The sequence below is a fragment of the Carlito syrichta genome, unplaced genomic scaffold (genome assembly GCF_000164805.1).
Source record: "Carlito syrichta isolate Samal-C Ts95f unplaced genomic scaffold, Tarsius_syrichta-2.0.1 Scaffold308201, whole genome shotgun sequence".
Taxonomy (NCBI): Eukaryota; Metazoa; Chordata; class Mammalia; order Primates; family Tarsiidae; genus Carlito; species Carlito syrichta.
The window spans coordinates 123684-139394 of record NW_007252297.1 but is presented as its reverse complement, the minus strand read 5'-3'; the positions used below and the strand labels follow the sequence as shown (position 1 = coordinate 139394).

The 15711-nt window shown below is 56.1% G+C and overlaps 1 protein-coding gene across 2 annotated transcripts in view; it reads left to right on the top strand.

Moving 5' to 3' along the window:
- The window catches only part of MMP14 (matrix metallopeptidase 14), a 10317-nt gene extending 930 nt beyond the window's left edge, over positions 1-9387 (top strand). The window contains exons 2-10 of one of the 2 annotated variants that reach the window (XM_008065272.2): positions 3144-3292; positions 3559-3681; positions 4027-4334; positions 5180-5341; positions 5628-5788; positions 5970-6108; positions 6238-6388; positions 6858-6973; positions 7313-9387. In XM_008065272.2, the coding sequence (XP_008063463.1) occupies positions 3144-3292; positions 3559-3681; positions 4027-4334; positions 5180-5341; positions 5628-5788; positions 5970-6108; positions 6238-6388; positions 6858-6973; positions 7313-7644 (1641 nt within the window). In that variant the 3' untranslated portion in view covers positions 7645-9387. Of the gene's footprint in view, positions 1-3143; positions 3293-3558; positions 3682-4026; positions 4335-5179; positions 5346-5627; positions 5789-5969; positions 6109-6237; positions 6389-6857; positions 6974-7312 lie in introns of both variants that reach the window. The other variant, XM_008065273.2, reaches the window with a different exon arrangement.
- The last annotated feature ends 6324 nt before the right edge of the window (positions 9388-15711 follow it).

Here is a 15711-nt window from a genome sequence, read left to right as displayed (position 1 = left end):
TTCCTTGTGAGCCGGGGCTCGGCTGGGTCGCCGCCTCCCTCCACCCTCGGCGGCGCCTTCGGGCCCTTTTTTGTGTCAATTGTGTTTCTGTGTTAATTGCCGGGAGACTGGGGGTGTCGCCCGGGGGGTGGGGAGCGGGCCTGGCCCAGGGCGCCCTCGCACGTCTCGGTTGACCTGGGCGCCCCCCACCCCCACCCCTTCCCTTGATGGTTGCCCACCGGGCCCCAGAGGAAGCCGCGTGGGAGTTGTCTGAGGAGGTTTTTCCTCTCTCTCTCTTTTATTTTGGGGTGAAGGTGGGAGACGGATTTAATGAGCTTCTTATTTTGGCCCGTCCCAACCCACTCAGCCCGGCAGGGGCCTGGGTGCGGTCGGGAGGGGCCAGGAAGGGCCCAAGAGGGGGGATGGGATCTGGATTTGGATCTGGGGCTGAACAGAAAAGTATGGCCCTAGGAAGTGGGGTGGAAGACCCATCGTGGAGTGCTCAGAGACCAGGAAGAGTAAAAATCTACCCTGAGGCTGTAAGCTCAGCCTGACTCTCCTGGAGAAGGAGTCATCCTCTTCCCAGGCCTGGAGTCCTGTCTGAGGCCTGAAAGGGAGTGCTTCTAACAAAAGGAGCCTGGGCATCTGGGGGGCTGCCCATTGCCAACTTTACCGCCCTGCCTTTTTTCCTCCCCTGCCCTGCAGGCTCCCTAGGGGAGGGGCGGCAGCCCTGGCACAGTTTTAAGTGGGTCATGGGCGGTCCCAGTGCCAGAACCACCATTTGCTTCTGGGCCATGGAAGGGTGGGAGGCAGAGGGAGGGAGAGGCAGGCCCGGAGGAGGCTGGGATCCAGGGCTTGCTGTGGAGCTGGAGATCCCCCTACCCTCTTCAGAAATCCTAAGCTGAGGTGAGAAGTGGTCCCTTGACTTTCCCCTGGGGGAATACCTTGCATCTCTCAGGCATCAAGTCAAAGCCAGCCAACTGAGTTCTTTGACCCAACACAGTTGCTTGTACTCCAGGCCAATCTGGAGGCAAAGCTGGGGTGGTGCAGACCTCATGCAGCTGGATCCCTCCCACTAGGCCTCCAGAGTCCTGCACCAGCTCCAGGACAGCCCTCTCCTCCCCTTGGCCTGTCTGGCGCTGGGCCCTTCCTCCCACCCAGCCGCAGACACAAGAGTCCTCTCTTCTGTGGTTTTGACCTCATAGTCTCTGTGAAGGAAGAAATTTGCCTGGGCCTAGGAGGAGGAAAGAGACAGGGGGCACTTCCTTTCCAGGCCCTGTGGTTCTCTTGACTCTAGGGAAGTCCCTTACTTGACTAAGCCTTCTTTTTTCTCTAGAGGGTATAGGGTGTGGGTGTGAATATTTAGTATTGCCTACATTCTTGGAAGACAGGAGAGGAATTTATCCTAGAGCTAGATGTGGATTCTCCCCACCCCTCTGCCACCCTCCCTTCTATCATCCTGCTCTAGGAGAATTCCCCTCAGCTTTGCTCCCTGAGAGTTGGGGGGGACCTCGCCTCAGTCTTCCTGCTTTCCAGCTCCAGGAGTAAGCTACTCCATCCTTCCCCAAGTCCTGAAGCAGCTATTCCCCAACCAGGGGTCATAAGCCTGGAGTGTGTTTATCCTACAGGTGAGGATAGGGGCAAAGGGAGTTTCCTGCATACTTGGGCACAGGCCACAGCAGGCCTCTCCCAGGCACTGGCTATGGCATCAACCAGCGCAGGTCAGAGCAAGCCTGCAGTTGCTCCCAAAGAACAGTCCGCGACTGGAGCACCCTGCTGGGCTCCCCTTTGGTATACCAGAGGTTAAACTTAGCTCCTGCCTCCAGCCTGAGGAGCGGCTGTCAGAGCCTCAGAGCCGGGTGGTGCTAGGGTTGTTCTGGCCAAGGCTGAGAGAAGGCTGGGTTGTTTACACCTCAGGCCCTAGCCTTGGGGGATCACTTCCCAGAACCATGTTGCAATTCTTGCCCCTGTGGGCTCAGGTCCCCAGTCAGCTGCTCCTGAGTCACCCCACCCTCCATGCAAAAGCTCTGCTCCATAGCCTAGGGCCTGGGCCCAAACATGAAGAGCCACATGGAGATCCATTCTAATGACCTTGGATAGGGGTTGCAGCCCCCAGCAGCAGTCTCCACACCTCTCCCCTCCAGGTCCCCATCTTGGCCCACCTGCAGCGCCATCTGAATTCCCTTTGAAAGCAAAGCTGGAGCAGGGGCCAGAGCTGTCTGCATAGTATCTTCCCATAAAAGAATCCAGGAATCTTCATATTCCATATGTAACTTGGCTTGTTTTACTTTTCAGGTTTTAGGGAAATGCCCCATTGTTCTTACAGTAAAGGCTGACTCTGTCAGTGGGGCTTCACAGTGTGTGTGCCTTCTAACCAAACACCAAAACCCTAACTTTAAGGCAATACGCCAGTCTTTGTATTATGAACAATTCACAATATACCTGAAAATACAGTCACCAAGTCTCCACCACCCCCACCCCCAATCTCCCACTCCCTCTGTTGAGAATCTTAAATGGGTTTTTAGGTCTCAAGCACAGGGACCTTGGGTGCTTGGATGGGGACAGTGGCAGCATCCTGGCTTTGCTGGATCACACTGCTCATATCCAGAGGCCCCAGTGTCCCCTTGTCAGCAGCCAGCCTCAGCTCTCGCTCTTTTTCTACCCTCCTTTCTAAAAAGACCCCTTGGAGGAGGGGCACCGCATCACAGGAGAGCCTCATGACAGGCTCAAACATAGAGCCCCCTCAGCCTGTCACCACCTCACCCATCATGGGCACAATCCATTCCTGGTGAGGCATGCCGTATTTGCAAGAACACTGACAGAGGAGAAACATGCTGGAAGCAATCACAACTCTGAGAAGACATCCCAGAACTCTGTGTTAGACCACCAGGGCTCTCAGCCTCAAGACAGCTACGTCAAAGTCCGGAGCTGTGGCTCCTCACCCCTGTTTGAGCTCACAGACCTAAGGGAACAAGTCATACTGGGCCAGGGCCAGAGTTTAGGTCTAGCTCGGAAGCTCCTCTGGACCTGCTACCAGAGCCAGGCTGGGAGCCCACTGCCCTTCCCTCACCAAACCAAGGCTGTGTGCCAGGTGCTGTGGGGGAGGTAGAGGAACCCCGTGAACCAGGTGGGGGATGCTCTAAGCCACACTCCTTTCCCTACAGGCCTGGCTACAGCAGTATGGCTACCTGCCTCCCGGGGACCTCCGTACCCACACACAGCGCTCACCCCAGTCACTCTCAGCTGCCATCGCTGCCATGCAGAGGTTCTACGGTTTGCAAGTGACAGGCAAGGCTGACGCAGACACCATGAAGTAAGTGCTAGACCCTGGCAGGAATTCTACCCAGTACCCACTGACTCCCGAGCACCAGAGATGTTGCTGCCTGAATGCTGGCTCCTGCCCCCTCACGCCTCTTCCCCATATGCTGATCCTGGCCTTCTCCTATTCATCCTGACCGCATAACCTTGGCCTTTTTCCACACTGACACACACGGTGAGCCTCACCCAACACGGACACTGGGGACCTTTCTCTTTCATACTCTGCACTGACCCGAATCCTCATACCTCAACCCACCCCAGGGCCATGAGACGCCCCCGATGTGGCGTTCCAGACAAGTTCGGGGCTGAGATCAAGGCCAATGTTCGAAGGAAGCGCTATGCCATCCAGGGCCTCAAATGGCAGCATAACGAGATCACTTTCTGGTGAGTCCAACAGGCACGCAATCTTTCTCACATCTGGCTCTCTCTTGCCCCGCTCCCTTTTATTACTGGGAAGCATCCCTGGGAGTGGGGAGGAAAATGGCTCTAATCCTGGAGAGAGGTACAGCCATCAGGGAATGCACCCCAGTGCCAGAGGGCCAAAGCCTGAGGACCCCCCAATCCCTTGGTTCTTGGGGCAGCGGCATGGTGCGCGAGGCGGCAGGAAGAGCTGGGTCAGGCAAAGGTGGCTGGGCAGTTCAGTCAACCCTGGGAGAGTGCAGGGAAGGAGAATTCTGCCCCTTGTTGTCCTAACACACCCCCATCCTCTCCCCACGTGGCTGGACCCAGCATCCAGAATTACACCCCCAAGGTGGGCGAGTATGCCACATACGAGGCCATTCGCAAGGCATTCCGCGTGTGGGAGAGTGCCACACCACTGCGCTTCCGCGAAGTACCCTATGCCTACATCCGCGAGGGCCATGAGAAGCAGGCCGACATCATGATCTTCTTTGCCGAGGGCTTCCATGGCGACAGCACGCCCTTCGATGGCGAGGGTGGCTTCCTGGCCCACGCCTACTTCCCGGGCCCCAACATTGGAGGGGACACCCACTTTGACTCTGCTGAGCCCTGGACTGTCCGGAATGAGGATCTGAATGGTAAGTCCTGGATCTCGACTCTTTCTAGGGAGAGTCAATAGTCATTGATAGGAGGAGTTCTCCTCTTTCCTCTCAAAATCTCAGGGCTAGAAGGGACCACAGAGATCTCCTGGTCTGACTTCTGCCTAAAGCAGAAATCCTGCTTGTGTATACATAGCTTGAGCTATGTATATCTGGTCTCTTCTCTCACCCACTGACTGACTTGCCAATCCGAGACCTCAAAGCATCCTCATCACCCACTTTTCTAGGCTAGTCTCCTCTCTAGCTCCTGGAGAAACAGGCCCAGAGAGGTCTTGGCTTCCCTCAACACAGGTCTTCATGGAGTGGGGACGCTGTCCCAGAGTATTCTCTCACCTCCACCCAGAGGAGGTTGCTGACTGACTTTATGCCTTAAATGCCAAATAGAAAGCTGGACCAGTCGGGTGCGGTGGCTCAGGCCTGTAATCCAAGCACTTTGGGCGACCGAGGCGAGAGGATTGCCTGAGTCCAGGGGTTCAAGACCAGTCTGGGCAACTTTGCAAGACCTCATCTCTCCAGTAAATCAAAAAATTAGCCGGGCATGGTGGTGTGTGCTTGTAGTTCCAGCTACTTGGAAGGCTGAAGCAGAAGGATCGCTTGAGTTCAGCAGGTCGAGGCTGTGGCCATGTGCATGCCACTGCACTCTAGCCTGGGTGACAGAGTGAGACTCCAACTCAAAAAAAAGAAAGAAAGCTGGACCTCAGGAATTGGGTCACTTTGGGTGGAAAACCTGCAGCCTAGATGTGAAACTGCAGCCTCTGGCAGGGTAGCAGGGAACCTGAGGGAAGGGACCCAGACTGCCATCATAGCTGTCCCCTTCCCTCCAGGGAATGACATCTTTCTGGTGGCTGTGCATGAACTGGGCCATGCCCTGGGCCTCGAGCATTCCAATGATCCCTCGGCCATCATGGCACCCTTTTACCAGTGGATGGACACCGAGAACTTCGTGTTGCCTGATGACGACCGCCGGGGCATCCAGCAACTTTATGGCTAGTAGTCCATGACCACACCTGCTCCTTTCTCTTTTCTTGTGCTCCTTTCCCCTCCTGGCCTATGCATGTCCCCTCATGTCCTGCAGTCTCTGCACACCCCCCCCCACCCAACTCTGCCGCCACCAATTTTGAACCCACCTTTTGTGCTGCCTCCCAGCTGACTGCTTCAGCCTCTACCAGAGGCCCGTCCACGCCTTTCCATGGGTGTTGTCTGCCCATCTCTCTGTCCTTCCCTCCCCCTCTATCCCCAAGTCTAAAGTGTCCCTTATGCTCTCTGCCTCAGGGAGTGAGTCAGGACTTCCCACCAAGATGCCCCCTCAACCCAGGACTACCTCCCGACCCTCTGTCCCTGATAAGCCCAAAAACCCCACCTACGGGCCCAACATCTGTGATGGGAACTTTGACACCGTGGCTGTACTTCGAGGGGAGATGTTTGTCTTCAAGGTGAGAGGAAGAAGTGGGCTGTTTGGGGGGACAAAATAACTCTGGCAGGGAGGCTGGGTGGAAATGGCAACAGGAGGACTAAAAACTAACTAAGGGGCAGTGGGGGAACTTCAGGGACTGAGCCAGAGGTCTAAGCTATAAGATATAAAAATGGACTCTTCCCACATTGACTGGCTTCCAGGAGCGCTGGTTCTGGCGAGTGAGGCATAATCAAGTGATGGATGGATACCCAATGCCCATTGGCCAATTTTGGCGGGGCCTCCCTGCATCCATCAACACTGCCTACGAGAGGAAGGATGGCAAATTTGTCTTTTTCAAAGGTAACTGGCACTCCACTTCGGTCTTTGGGAGTGAGAGGGTCTCCCTAGAGGAGCTGATTTTGTTTGACTCCTCCAAAGACCCTAGAACCCATACTGAACCCAGATCCCATTCTTCTCTCTCCTTCCCAGGAGACAAGCACTGGGTGTTTGATGAGGCATCCCTGGAACCTGGCTACCCCAAGCACATTAAGGAGCTGGGTCGAGGACTGCCTACTGACAAAATTGATGCCGCTCTCTTCTGGATGCCCAGTGGAAAGACCTACTTCTTCCGGGGAAATAAGTAAGACCTCAAGCCCTTAAGCCCAGTCCTCCTTTCTCAGAAACCACCACTACCACCCCCAAATTCCCTCATTTCTGGAGAAAGACTCGATTTACCCCCAAAGATGTTTCCCTACAGAAAGAGTTGGCTGAGGCTCTGTGGCTGCCTAGCAACAGGCGGCCTCCTTTGGACCCTGTGTGAGTGGGATGTGACCGGGTCGCCGTTTCAGACCTGGTCATTTGACGCCTCCTGCCCCCAGCACAGTGCCTCCGCCCCAGCAGCCAGGAACTGTCATTAAGGGCTGCTGGTGGCTCCTCGCAGCCTGGGCCCTCCCTTCCACCCCCACCTTCCGCCACTTTCAGCAGCAGGCCCTCATTACTCAGAACTGTTTCCCACCCTGTCCACAGCTACCCGTTACTCACTGGAGAATTCCGTCCTGGGTCCTGCTGCCCTCTGAGGCCAACCACTTCCCTTTCCCCCTGCCCCCCAGGTACTACCGTTTCAATGAGGAGCTCAGGATAGTGGACAGCGAGTACCCCAAAAACATCAAAGTCTGGGAAGGAATCCCCGACTCTCCCAGAGGGTCATTCATGGGCAGCGACGAAGGTGAGAGGTCCGGGGAGGCATCCGTGAGAGGAGGGTGGGAATAGGGAGTTAAGGACAAGGAGGAGGAAAAACTGAGAGAGTGTCACGTGGAAAACGACGGCGATGGTAATAGCAGGAGTCTGTACCCACCTGCCTTTCACGTGTTGTGTGTCACGTGTCATCCCCGCCACCCTTCCAGCCTGGTAAAACCCCCATTTAAAGCTGAGGAAACGGATGCTCAGAAAGGCTGAGGTGAACTCAACTGGCCCTCACACTGACAAAGCTTCCTTTGCTCCCCTCCTCTCTCTGGGTCCTCTTTGGGTCCCTCTCCTTCACCACCTTCTTGGTGACCCCCTGCAGTCTTCACTTACTTCTACAAGGGGAACAAATACTGGAAATTCAACAACCAGAAGCTGAAGGTCGAGCCCGGCTACCCCAAGTCAGCCCTGCGGGACTGGATGGGCTGCCCGTCCGGGGGCCGGCCGGATGAGGGGACTGAGGAGGAGACAGAGGTGATCATCATCGAAGTGGACGAGGAGGGCAGCAGGGCCGTGAGCGCGGCCGCCGTGGTGCTGCCGGTGCTGCTGCTGCTCCTGGTGCTGGCAGTGGGCCTCGCGGTCTTCTTCTTCAGGCGCCACGGGACGCCCAAGCGACTGCTTTACTGCCAGCGTTCCCTGCTGGACAAGGTCTGACCCCCACCGCCGGCCCGCCCACTCCTACCACGAGAACTTTGCCTCTGAAGGCCAGTGGCAGCAGGCGGTGGTGGGTGGGCTGCTCCCACCGTCCCAGCCCCCTCCCGCCAGTCTCCCTTCTTCTCTCTGTCCCCCAGCTGGCCTCTCCCACCCTTACCCCTGGCATTGTGTCTTCCCTAGATGAGTCCCTCGAGGGCTGAGCAGGAGGGTAGACCCTTCCAGCCTCTGCTCCTCGGAGAACCCCGTAGCCTGGTGTGTGTCCAGCCCCATCTGAATGTCTTGGGAGCTCTGCGCTTGCAGGCAGGACCCTCAGACCTCACTGGTAAAGATCAAATGGGGTCATCTGCTCCTTTTCCATCCCTGACATACCTTAAACCTCTGAACTCTGACCTCAGGAGGCTCTGGGCACTCCAGCCCCGAAAGCCCCAGGTGGACCCAATTGGCAGCCTCTCACGACTCTTTCTGGCTAAAAGGAATCTAATCTTGTTGGAGGGCGGAGACCCTGCAGAGCATGACGTGGTAGGGAATGACCATCCACCTTAAGACCTTGGGAGGAAAACTCAGAGAGGGTCTTCGTTGCTTGGTCAGTCAAGTTCCTCAAAGATCTGCTTCTGCCCCACCTACCCCAAGACCCTCCAAGGAAGGAGCCTGAGCCATTAAGGACTAAACCGGGGCTGAAGAAACCCTTTGCAGCCCTGCCCCCTCGAATGTCAGTCAGGGGCTTTCATGGTTGGAAGAGCTGAAACCAGGAGTTGCGGCTACCAGGGTGAGGCGGGACCCAGGGGAGAGGCCCAGGTCTGAGCCCTGGGCGAGCCTGAAGGCCACAAAGAACTCTGCTCAGATGCGGGCAGCTGGGGCTGGACCTGAGGGCAGAGCAGCCAGAGGGGACAGGATGCGACCGAAAGGGGAAATGAGGAAATGCAGCAGCAGCATTGGGTGGCCGGGGGCCAAGCAGGGCAGGCCAGGCCAAGCCAAGCAGGGTTGCCACAGAGTGGGCTGTGGTGTCCAGGAGAGGGCGAGTTGTTTGGAGCTCTCAGGAAGGGCCCTAAGGAAGGCACCCTTGCTCCTCTTGGTTCTGGTCCTCACTGACCTGGCAGCATGGAGAGGAAGGGTAGGCAGCCCAGAGAAAGGAGCAGAGAGGGCACACATACAGGGACTGGGGACTCGGGCCCTTCGTGAGAGAGACCCCTCAGAGGCCTGGCAGCTCCCAGCCTCAGCCTGCCTCACCACCTCACGAGAGACAGGAGCTAGGTCTCTGGTTAGGCTGGGCCCGGATTCCAGGGTGCCTGCACCCCTCAGCCTGTCTTACTGGGGGCCTTGCCCTCCCGCTCCCCTGCCCAGCCCACCCTTTTGAAGTCTCCTTAGGCCTCCAAAGGTGGTGGTCATGGTACCGGGGACTTGGGAGAGTGAGACCCTGTGGAGGAAGGAGAGGAGAGGGATGTCGGGGGGAGGGTGGGATATGGGGGTAGGGGAAATGGGGTGAACGGTGCTGGCAGTTCGGCTAAATTTCTGTCTTGTTTGTTTTTTTTGTTTTGTTTAATGTATATTTTTATTATAATTATTATATATGAATTCCATTCAGATCGTTCCTTTGTGTTAACAAGGGGCAAAGGGCGGGGTGGGGGCGGGGGGCAGAGGCATCTGACCCCAGGAACCTGCAGGGCGGGGCTGGGTCGGTGCCCTCTAAGGACATCTTTGACCTTGTTCAACCTTTCCACAAAGAATAAACTGTGTTTCACATTCTTTGTGTGGCTACAGTTCTGTATAGGGGTGAATGGGATGTGGTGAAGAGGGGGCTGGGAAAGGGGGGAGTGTGCGCCATGAGCGGCATTTTCCATGAGGTGAGGTTTTAGTATTTTTCACAAAGGAATATGTTTATGCTTACCGGACTAAAGGGATTCAGGGGCAGAGCTAGGGAGCAGGACAGACCCTGCTGGGGGGAGAAGGCAGCTGACAGAGCCCAGCTGCTGTCCCTCAACCTGGCTTAAAAGGCTACCTTTGAGACCCAAGACTCACAGACAAGAGGAAGTGGTCAAGCTGAGGCCACTTGGAAAATCTTCCTAAAATTGCATTACTCTGTCGTGTGATCTGCCCGCAGACCCTCAGTTTCCTCATGCCGTTCTGCCCGAGGCAGGGGGATTCCCATGAACCAGTCCCCGTGGCAGGTCCCTCATCCCCAGCCCTCTGAACCTAAGAAGGCTCTTCTAGGCCTCAGGAAATGAGGGGGTAAGAGAGAAAGGTGTTGCCTCGGGGCCTATTAGGAGTAGCCTTGTCTGGCCAAACTGAGGTCTCACCACTGGCTGTCGCTCAGGAGAACCAGGATGAACCAGGATGGTCAGGTTGGGAGGACAGGCTGACAAGGCTTTGTTTCCTCTTAGAAACTGCTGTCCCAGTCAGGGTTCTCAGGCTGTCGACCCACCCTTCCTCCGAAACCAGCCTGGAGGGACGAATCCACTCGATGCTGAGTCAGCTCAGCTGTAGAAGAGCAACCCCCCTTTCTCACCCCCCCTTCCTGCCTGGGCCCAGCCCACCTCTGGCTGCATCCCAGGCCCCCTCCACAGAGCGCTGGCCCCATCTATGCCAGTCCGTCTATCCAGCTGCTGCTATTCAGGGCTGGTTAGTGTGATTGCTTTGGCAGAAGGGGTACCCCACCTTCTTGCCAGCCAGGAACCCTGACCCTATGCCTGGCCTCCTGCGCCTCACTGCCAACAGCTGTTTGGCAGGGTCTGTGTGTCTCGGTGGAGTTGGACACCACCTCCCCACCGCCCTTCCCCAAGGGGATGGGGACCCTGAGAAGGTGGCAGGGGGAAGTCAGGGGCAGCGAGGGGTGGTAGGGCCTTGCGTGTGGCGGGGAACTCAAAGATGAGCTCATGCCCCCTTTGTGTTTTTGTGGTCCACATCTGGAGGCAATTACAGATGTTATCCAGGGGGAGTTTTGCAAAACACAGCTGGAGCCAGTGGAGGAGCCTGGGGAGGGGGGACTGCCAGAGGGAAGAGGAGGGGGAGCCCAGGGCTCCTGCGCCAGAGTGCGGTTTCCCCATCACGAGGAAATTGTTTGGCCCTGATTCTGGAATCACAAGATGCTCTCTGGAGCCAAGGGGGAGAGTCGAGAACGGAGGACCAGAGACAAAGGGGGAAGAGATGGAAGATGAGCTTCGCCAGCAGGGAGAATCGCCGGGTGGAGGCTGCAGGGTCCCGTGCCTCTGACGTGCTTGGGCCTGCCCGGCCCACCCCAGCCACGCTGCCCAGCGCCCCTGGGAGGTGCCTACGTGATTGCAAGGCCCCACCTAATGAGCCACCGGGTCAGGCCGGGGTGAGGGGAGAGCAGAGCACCCTGTGGCTTCCAAGAGACCTGCACATTCCGCTTTCACTGGCCCGACCCCGATTTGTCCGTTGGGCCTGACCCAGTTTCTATGGTTCCAAGTTCCTTTATTCGAAAGCAGCACATGTGAGTTGGAGCAGCCAGGAGGGAGCCAAGGGGAATCTGCACGGAGGTTTGGGTAGAACCCAGGAAAGCTGGTGCTAAGGAGATGCTGGGCTGGGGACAAGGGCCGAGGAGGAGCAATACTCTGCCCATCACTGCACCCCACACATTTGGAGGGGGGCTGTGGACTCCCTGGTCATCACCTCCCCTTTCTCCCGGGCTCCTGGCACCAGCTAGGCCCATGCCTCCCAGGGCTGCCAGCCAGGCACTAGGTCAGCGGGAAGGGAAGGGAAGATCTAAGAGGAGCCAGGTCCTCCAGAGGAGAGGGGACTGGGCCGAGTGCCCCCCCACACACACCATCAGGCTTGCTCTGCTGGTCCTTTGCCATCTCTCCGCCAGGGCCCCTTCTCCCACAATCTGACAGACTTCCCAGTTCTCTCATTCCCCTGTGTATCCCTTCTTCCCCCTCCAGCAATGTGGAAACTAACACGTGCTGAGGTTCTTACAACACGCAATGACACAGATGAGGGAACCAAGGCCCAGAAAGATCAATGACTTGCCCAAGGTCACAGCTTGTTAGCCTACATTTCATACCCAGATCTGTATGATTTTTTTTTCCTGTTCAGGTGGATTCTGGCAGCCCCTTGGGTGTCTCTTCCAGTGTGGACCCCGGGTATTTGGGTGTCCTCATGGTCGAGTGTATCGGGGACCTGTCAGCATATGTGTGCTTGCTTACCGGGCAGCAGCATCATTATGGGGGCAGGAGTGCAGGGGAGGATTCTTCCTCAGAAACCCACTTTGCAAGCCCATCGCCCCCCTTTTTGGGGACAGGAGCTGGCACCCTGAGGGAAGGAGGGTGGCAGCAAGATTCAGAAGCCAAAGGAGCCGGGCTCGGTGGTGGCTCAGCCTGTAATCCCGCGCCTTTGGGAGGCTGAGGTGGGTGGATTGCCTGAGCCCGCGGGTTCGAGACCTGCCTGGGCAACTTGGCGAGACCTCATCTCTACAATAAATAAAAAATGAGCCGGGCGTGGTAGTGCGCGCCTGTAGTTCCAGCTACTTGGAAGGCTGAGGTGGAAGGATCGCCGGAGCCCAGCAGGTCGAGGCCGGGAGCGGCCACTGCACTCCAATCTGGGCGACAGAGTGAGACTCCAACTCAAAAAAAAAGAAGCCAAAGGAACCCAGTGAGACGATGGCAGCAGCTATTGTCTGCTGGGGTGGGACTGCTGGAGGGGTGGGGTAGGAGAATGGCTGTGCAGAAGGGCCCAGCGCAGGTAGAGGCCTTCAGTGGTGGTGCCCCGTTCCCGAAGGCCACAAGCAAACCCCACCCAAGGCCGCTCCACTGTCCTGCAGCTCCTGTACCCACTTCCTACCGAGCCCCCCAAATCTGGGCTCACCTCCTTTAGGAGATAAAGCCTGCACATCAAGCCCCATTCCTTGAGGTTTCTGCCTTCTGCCTCAGACAGTCTCGGAAAACTGGGGGGACCAGAGGCAGCCTGAGACGGGGATGGGCAGTGAGGGCTTGGAAGGGAGGCAGGCCTGACTGGCCAGAAGCCACCTTCCAAATGAGCTCACATGCATACTTTCCACCCTGGCCCAGGGCCGAAGGCTCAGCTCCTTCCAGGCCAGCCTTCCCCAGCCAGGCCCAGCCCCCTCCGTCCTTCCCTGCCGCTATCCTGGCCTCAGGGGTTCCACAGCAAGATCACTGGGCACCCCAGGCCAGAACTCCCACCAAATTCCCAAGGAGCAGCTTCCTCTGTCTCCACACTAAGGCCAGATGCCCCCCAGAGTCCTTATTCCTCAGCCACTGAAGCCGCTGTGGCTTAAAGGAGGAGGAGACCATCTCCCTGCCCCAAAGCCCCACACGTGGGTAGGCAGGGACAGTAGACAGGACAGAAGAGGTGGCAACACTATAGTGAATGGGCGGAAGGACTTCCTTTGAGAGCCCGAAGTAACTCATTGACTCAGGGACCAGGTCAGATCTGGGAGCTGCCTCATCAACGGTCACATCCTGCTCACTCACTCAATTTCCCGCTAGGGGCACTTCCCTGATTTGGGGCAGGATGGGGTCTGGCGGGGGCAAGGCCAAGCTGACCACAAAGCGGGAAGAGAAGAGACTGGTGCCTCAGAAGGCCTGGCAGATTCTCAATCTCTCTCTCTCTCTCTCTCTCTCTCTCTCTCTCTCACACACACACACACACACACACACACACACACACACACACGCAGTCGACTTCACTTTGATTCATGCTGTGGTCAAAGATATCACCCTTCACCCAGCTTCTGGAGACAAGTAGTCACAGGCCAGACAGCAAGATCAATTTCCAAAGATGCTCTCCTTGCCCTCACAGTGCCCAACTCTGTGCAAGGAGCATGGCTGCCCTGACTCTATATCCTGGATTCAACAATGTCTCCCAAGGTTCCATGAGTTAGTATATTCACACAGAGCAGACAATTCTTCCCTTCCTGGATTCCAAAATTCCAGCCACTGTGAGTCCATCACACAACTGTCGCTCTTCTTTTTCTTCTTCTTTTTTTTTTTTTTAGTTGAAGTCTCACTCTGTCCCCCAGGCTGGAGTGCAGTGGCACACTCACGGCCACCGCCGCCTCAACCTGTTGGGCTCGGGTGATTCTTCCACCTCAGCCTTCCAAGTATCTGGAACAACAGGTACACGCCACCACGCCCGGCTCATTTTTTGTTTTATCGTAGAGACAAGGTCTTGCCAAGTTGCCCAGTCTGGTCTCGAACGCTTAGACTCAGGCAGTCCTTTCACCTCTGCCTCCCAATGTGCTGGGATCACAGGTGTGAGCCACCGTGCCCAGCCATGTCGCTCTCCTATACCAGGACTGATGGTATAGTTCTGTCAAGGAATTTCTATAATTCATAATACTGACTCTATCACAGCCATTGGAAAAATGTGTTCTGTCTTCATTTTTCTAATAGACACTCCTGTGTAGCAGGCACTCAATAAAACATGTTGACTACATAAGTACTGTTATCCATATGAATGTAAGTACTGTGTATACATACGTAGTGAATACATAAACTAAAAAAATCATTGAGCCGCACACTTAAACTTAATGTACTTTATGAACTTCACTGATACGTACACACACATAAATTTTTGTTTTGTTCTGTTTTTTTGAGTCAGAGTCTCACTCTGTCACCCAGGCTGGAGTGCAGTAGCACAGTCACAGGTACAGCAGCTTGACTTGCTGGGCTCAGGCAATCCCTCCACCTCAGCCTTTCAAATTAGCTAGGACCCAGTTAACTTTTTTTTTGGTAGACTGATCTTGAACTTCTCGACTCAGGCAATCCACTCACCTTGGCCTCCCAAAGTGCTGGGATTACATGTGTGAGCCACTGCACCCAGCCTTTCACTATATATTTACCTCAATTTTTTTTTTTGCAGTAGTGAGAAGGGGGAAAGAGTAGAACAAGGAGTTTGATCTATAACTGACTGTGAACAACCAGTTGAGATCACTCACTGCATCAGACCAGCCATTACCTCAATCCTAAAAAGTTTTTTAAGGTCAGGCGCGGTGACTCATGCCTATAATTCCAGCACTTTGGGAGGCTGAGGTGAGAGGACTCTCTGAGCCCACAGGTTGGAGACCAGTCTGGGCAACTTGGCGAGACCTCATCTCTACAATAAATTAAAAAATCAGTCAGGCAGGGTGGTGCACACCTGTAGTTTCAGCTACTCGGAAGGCTGAGGCGGAAGAATCACCTGAACCCAGCCAGTTGGGGCTGCGGTGGCCATGAGTGTGCCACTGCACTCCAGCCTGGGCGACAGAGTGAGACTCCGACTCAGAAAAAAAAGGTTTTTTAAAAGAAAGAAAAATACATTGAGCTAAAGAAGTTCATAGCCCCAGAACTCCTACTCCCTATAGGTTCCAGCCCCTCCTCTTAAGTGCCATCTCACCATCCCAGCCTGCCCTTAATCTGGGAGTGGCTGGTATCAGGTGTGTTGACCCAGCTTCTCCGGAATTAGCAAGCCATCAGGCGGCACCTCCAGCGCAGCCTGCACCCAGACCCTGACCTGCAAGGCCCAGCCGGGAGGTCTTCCTTCCCCACACCCCTCAAAACTCCTTCCAGACGTCCCTAAACTCTCTCTCCCACTTCACTGACCGGTGCTCCAGAGGCTCCCCCCACCTCATCCCTGCACAAGACTGCATGTAAATTCTGAGTGGAGAAAAACTGGGGCAGGGACCTGGCTGGGCCCACTCCCTTCATGGCGGCGCTCGCCGGGCGGGGTTTGCAGGGTGGTAGCGCCCCCTCGTGCTGGGTGTTGGGACTGCAAACCGAAACTGGGGAACTAAGTCAAGCCAGGGAGGGTAGTTACGGGCACTACAACCTTGCGGGTACTGCCCGCCTGCCCCTTCTCCTTTTCCGCTCTCCATGTTTCCACCCTGGACACCTGTATTTAAAGGGGTGGGACTCTGGGCGAGACAGGCAGACAAGCTGTTCTTAGCCTTCCAGCTGCAGAGAAGGAGAAGTCAGAGTTTCCGTCGGCTGTCCCTGTGCGGGGGTTGGTGGGCTCTAACTCCGGGAACTGAAAGGGAGTGGGGGGATGCGGGACAGATGCTCCCCGGAGGGAGGAAGGGAGGCACTTCTGGGCCCTCTTCTCAGAGCGCCTCGGAGT